A 5,009-nucleotide genomic window follows, 5' to 3' on the forward strand; every position below is an offset into this window, starting at 1 on the left:
GTTGGGTGAGCCATCACAGTTATTTCTGTATAACACACAAACACATCCATGACAGTCGGTCTGTGCTTTCCTCTACTGCCATGTCGGCCGAAGAGCTCTAAAGTTTGTTTCCTCCCTGTCTAAGGGATTTTCTGGTTCATACTCGTGTGATGTGACATATTATATCTGCATGTGAAGATGTTATATGCGTAAAGTCCCAAATCAACAAAAGGACCCTTCACTGGAAAAAACACGCAACATCAACAATGAATGCTGCTCTGTGTTGTAAGGAATTTGCACTCTAGGAAATCTTCTCATCCTTCTGACTGTGTGCTTGTACAGGCCTAATCATTTTGTTTGTATATTTGTGTATATGTGTGTACATGCATTGTTCCTGTCAGTTTCAGAGTAACTGCCCCAGATTGACATGCGTTATGCTCCAAAGCCCAAACTACAGTGTCTGTACTCGGTCCTCTAGATACTGCTGTCCCACTTGAGACCGTGCGCAGCTGTTCCAAGAGATCTGCCCCCCTACCAAGGAGCAGTGGGACAGGATCACACAGAGGACATGAATACACACACATAATCAAAAGCAAGCATGCAGGCAGGCCAGGAAGAGAAGAGGTTCCAGGGTCACGAGAAACAGGCTTGGATGGAAAAAAACATTCTTTCACATGTTGCTACTTTCAGATCTCAATCACAGCAGGCTTGTTTTCTGCTCTTCGTGTTTTCTAGAGTTTGCCCCAACAAGTCTCACTAATGGCAGCTGGCCTGGGGCATATCTCAGATCACACATGTGGGAAGAGGCGTGGGTGAAAATGGGATCAGCTAAAAGAAAATTTTTATTTTATTGAAATGAATTTGAAAAGAGCCAAAAACAGAAAAATGCTGAAGCCTATCTTGTGGCATGTTGCTGTATTTTGGCCTTTATTGGACCTGTCGTTCATCTTTTCATTCATTGTGTTTGCTCTGTGCCCTCCCATCAATAAGGTGTAAATGTCTGATAAAAAGTTGGCTACAGAAACCTTTGTAAATGTCACCAAAACATGACCGGTCTATTTTTTACCTCATGTTTAATCCAAGGACAGAGTGGTGACACTGAGGGAATGGAAAATTCTGGGTGAAGAAAGGAGAAGGGTAGAGGCGCTTATAGCTTGAAATAGGAAGATGAGACAGACAGGGCTAGATGAAGTAAGACTGAGACAGCAGGGAGAAGGATACAGCCATCGTGCTAAATAAAGAGCTTGCAATGCCTTGATCATGTATCCTTAAAAACTAATAAATTACCAGTGAATTGCTTTTCATTAAAGTCAGATAAGCTGTGCTCTTTGTTCTTTCAGAGGCTGACTCATATTTTGGTCTCTCAAACATCATGGTGCCATCTTTATTTTTCTCAGTCAGTCTTAGCAGTCATTACCAGCACCCTGGGCTCAGGCAACATAGTCTATTTTGATTCTGTGGCAAATGTTGTTGCACTTCTCAATAACCAACTCAGCAGTGTGCAAAAAACATATACACACACTCTTCACATGAACATATGCACATGACAGTGGGCTTTTTGAAAAGATGCCAACTCACCTGCTCACAGTCTAAATGGAGGGACACAGCACTTGGTTAGACTGGACTAACACAGAGGCGTGTCTGTGGGATAGTAATGATGCTTCTACTTTAATCAACCTGTCACTCAGACAGCAAGACTGAAGACCTCTGGTGTTCATGTTATTATATTCAATTGTTCAATTTGAATTTTGGCTTTAAATTCTTAGCGCAATTAGAAAATCTGTTCAGATGCCTCTGCTTTTAGTTTAAGCTCTCTATGAATCTGCTTCCATTAGGTCATCTGATCATCTGCTGTTTTCATCAGGCATTTTCCAGCACTAGCTGCATTCAGACTCACTTCAATACCCTGCTTTGAAGTGAAGGCTCAGTTTAATTTCTTAATGTAATTTGATGTGTCCTAAGCCATGGAAAGAAAGTTATTACTTTTTCTGTGTCCCACTTTTAAAGTGACTTTCTCATATTCTGAGTTTAAATGCAGCTACCATTAAAAATCGTTTGTGCCAATTCAAAATGAAGGCAAATGAACTAAAGTCCTGGCATCTGAAAGGTTTGTTCAACTATTCATGAAACAAACATCTTGACATTAATTAAAACATTTCCCATGTAATATATTTTAATGCCAGTGCAATGTTTTTCTGAGGTTTGTGGAATTGTGTTATTGGCTGTAAAACCTACTGTATTGCAGCCAAATCAGCCGGCACAAAAAGCAGAGTTGCTCACAAGAAGAAAAACACACTGTGGAGCTGCTGTGATTAGATGCCTTTGTTATTCTTGCATAGTTTCCATTTTCTCCAGCCAAACAATAAGTCCCTGAACATCCTGCATCGATTGAACTGATTATTCGGACAGCAAAAATTACAGAGGTTTTTTTTTGTTTTGCTTTTGTTTTTGTTTCTACTCCAGGGAGTATTTTCTTATCTCTCACCTGCTTTGCTGAGATCACCATTTGGTGCAGTGCCAAGGACTCCAGGTGGGGATGGCGAGGAGGTGGGGGGCACAGTATGAGTCTTGTCTCCCTCCTGAGGACGACTCTTAGAGGTCTCAATGCCTTTGACTCTCCTGGCGTGGCGGTTTCCTTTGTAATGTGCTTCTGCCTGGCTCTATTGGAGAACATGAAAAAAAAGTAAGTGAACACCAATGCCAACAGGCACTACCACTATACTGTAGCATGTTATTCAATATACAGTACTCTGGGAATAGGAGCCACAGACAGCGGGTAGGTTTACAGTGAATAGATAGATTGCAAACATGGAGACTTAAAGATGCAGTGATGCAGCGTTGGAGACATCTGAGACCAATACTCATCTGTCCCCTTGTACCTCAGTCATCCGTTGTCGGGTTTTCAGATTAATAATACATTATCATGTAGTATACTCAGATTAACAATATGTTTTGAATCATCTGTTTAACAACACTGGGTATAAATGTTTGACATTCTGCAGCCTAAACCTCTACATGCTCCAGCTTTCATTACCACAGCCATGCTGACAGACATGCCAAGGGGAATTGAACTGAAGGTCAGTGGTTACCACATTGTCTGTCTGTCTGTCTGTCTGTCTGTCTGAGTGACCAGTAAGATCCACACTGACACTACCCTCCCTGTCACTACAATACTATACATATAATCACTGGGTCTGTGGGTTTTTACAATATAAGTACTAAGATTGCCTTCAGCTGCTGGCTGGACATGGTGAGGCTCTTGCATGGTCCCAGACTTCATTGCTAGCCTGTAAAGTAGTCAAAATCTAAATCTACATGCTATGAGGCAGCAAAGACCATGTTTATAAAATTTAATAGTAAAGATAAAATGGAGTGACCAGACGGGAGATCATCCTGCATTCAAGCAAGGAATAAATTGTGCAGAGATCTATTACAGAGGCTAGTGTGGCTAATCTCCTAATTAAAAGGTTTGGTATTAGATAATGTGTTCATTCAGAGAGAAAGCCACAGAGGCGAGTCATTTGTCAGGAGACTACCAAGACATCAGGAGAGTGTCTGTGTGATTGCAGAGAGGTATGTGAGTTGGGGGACAACATGGTGGACAAGATGCAGGGTTGCTATAGTGAGACGTGCTATGGTCTATCCTCACAGCAGGGTGACTGTGAAACACATACACACCAATGGTCAGAGGGTATTCATGTTCCTCTCTTTACTGTCTGCTCACTTGTTATCTCCCCTCAGTTATAACTCAAATAGACTCCTTGAGTCAGATAGGACCCGGCTATTTCCTAGTATTTCAAACAAATGTGCCATGCCATGTGGTGTCTTGGCCAAATAATGCCGGTATCGAGGGTTCTGTTATGAAGATAATTTCTGAGTGACACGGTTACACTTAGTTGCCACAGAGAAACTTAGTTTTGAAGAGAAACAAACAGCTGCCATAGGTGCTGAAAGCCTTGGAGAATTTCACTGACACTTAGGACATCACATTGACCACAGGCTCAGGAGTGGAGACACACTGGCTTGGCAAAGCAGGCAGGTTGTGATGGGTAATGTTTGTGAGCGCAGTTGTGTATTTTTGTTTCAGGTGTATGCTTGATGGTATCTAGGACGTGCGCCTGGCATGTTTAACCAGGGCCAGTGGCTGCAGAATATCACAGGTTTCTCATAAAACATGATCCCAGATTGCTCTGTAACTGTACCCTGTCAAAGGGATCTTAGGAAGCCACTCCACCAAAGCTTGGAGATCAAGGTGGCAAGAAGTGGGTGGTGTGTGTGTGTGTGTGTAAGTGTGGGTGTGTTGTGGGGTGAGTGGGTCTGGGGCCTGCTGGAAGAGATGTGATCTCTCAGATGACGAAGGGAATGCAGGAAAAGGTATGTGGTGGTGCATGACAAAGCAGCCACAGAGATTTTCTTAACCTCTTCTACCAAGCCAAGAGGATTAACCACTAAGCAGCTCAGGGTCAGTGTAAGGTCTTGGATGGAAAGAAAGGAAAGATGATGAAGGGAAGATGAAGGGAAAATGATTCCAAGCCAGGAAACTACATACAAAACAAAAAAGGTGATGTAAAGAGCTGGACTGAGAATGGGAATGAAATAAACAAGATCAAAAGAGTGAGGAAAAGCTGCAGCATGTGATGCCTGTGTCTCATTACACAGAAGGTTCAAACTGAACAAGTGCTTTTCAGCATGACTATCACTGTGAGGGAAAAGCTGTGATTTTACAGCATAGCTACAGCTGCTACCACTGACGAGACAAAGAAAAAGAGGAGGAAGAATGAGAGAAACTAGAAGATAAACTGGGACAATAAACAATCAGGAAACAGAGCGAAGAGGGGGGGAGCAGTACAGGAGAGAGGGAGAGGAAGGAACCAGGGGATGCATATCAGCCTAGCTCTGCTGCAGCAGTTGTGACGTTGGGCATTGCAGCGCCACAAAGCCTGTGATGTCACTAATGCAGCACGCTACCAAGGTTATTCTGCACAAGCCACCATTTAGCACCTCACACTAACACACAACTCTGGGACAGT

The 5,009-nt window shown here is 42.8% G+C and overlaps 1 protein-coding gene across 1 annotated transcript in view; it reads right to left on the reverse strand.

The window, feature by feature from the left end:
- The window catches only part of znf385a (zinc finger protein 385A), a 56,810-nt gene that overhangs the window by 11,698 nt on the left and 40,103 nt on the right, over nt 1-5,009 (reverse strand). Inside the window, exon 4 of the mRNA XM_020620074.1 lies at nt 2,465-2,639. Coding sequence (XP_020475730.1) covers nt 2,465-2,639 — 175 coding nt within the window. The remainder of the gene's footprint in view (nt 1-2,464; nt 2,640-5,009) is intronic.

The sequence above is a fragment of the Monopterus albus genome, unplaced genomic scaffold, assembly GCF_001952655.1.
Source record: "Monopterus albus unplaced genomic scaffold, M_albus_1.0 scaffold6.1, whole genome shotgun sequence".
Taxonomy (NCBI): Eukaryota; Metazoa; Chordata; class Actinopteri; order Synbranchiformes; family Synbranchidae; genus Monopterus; species Monopterus albus.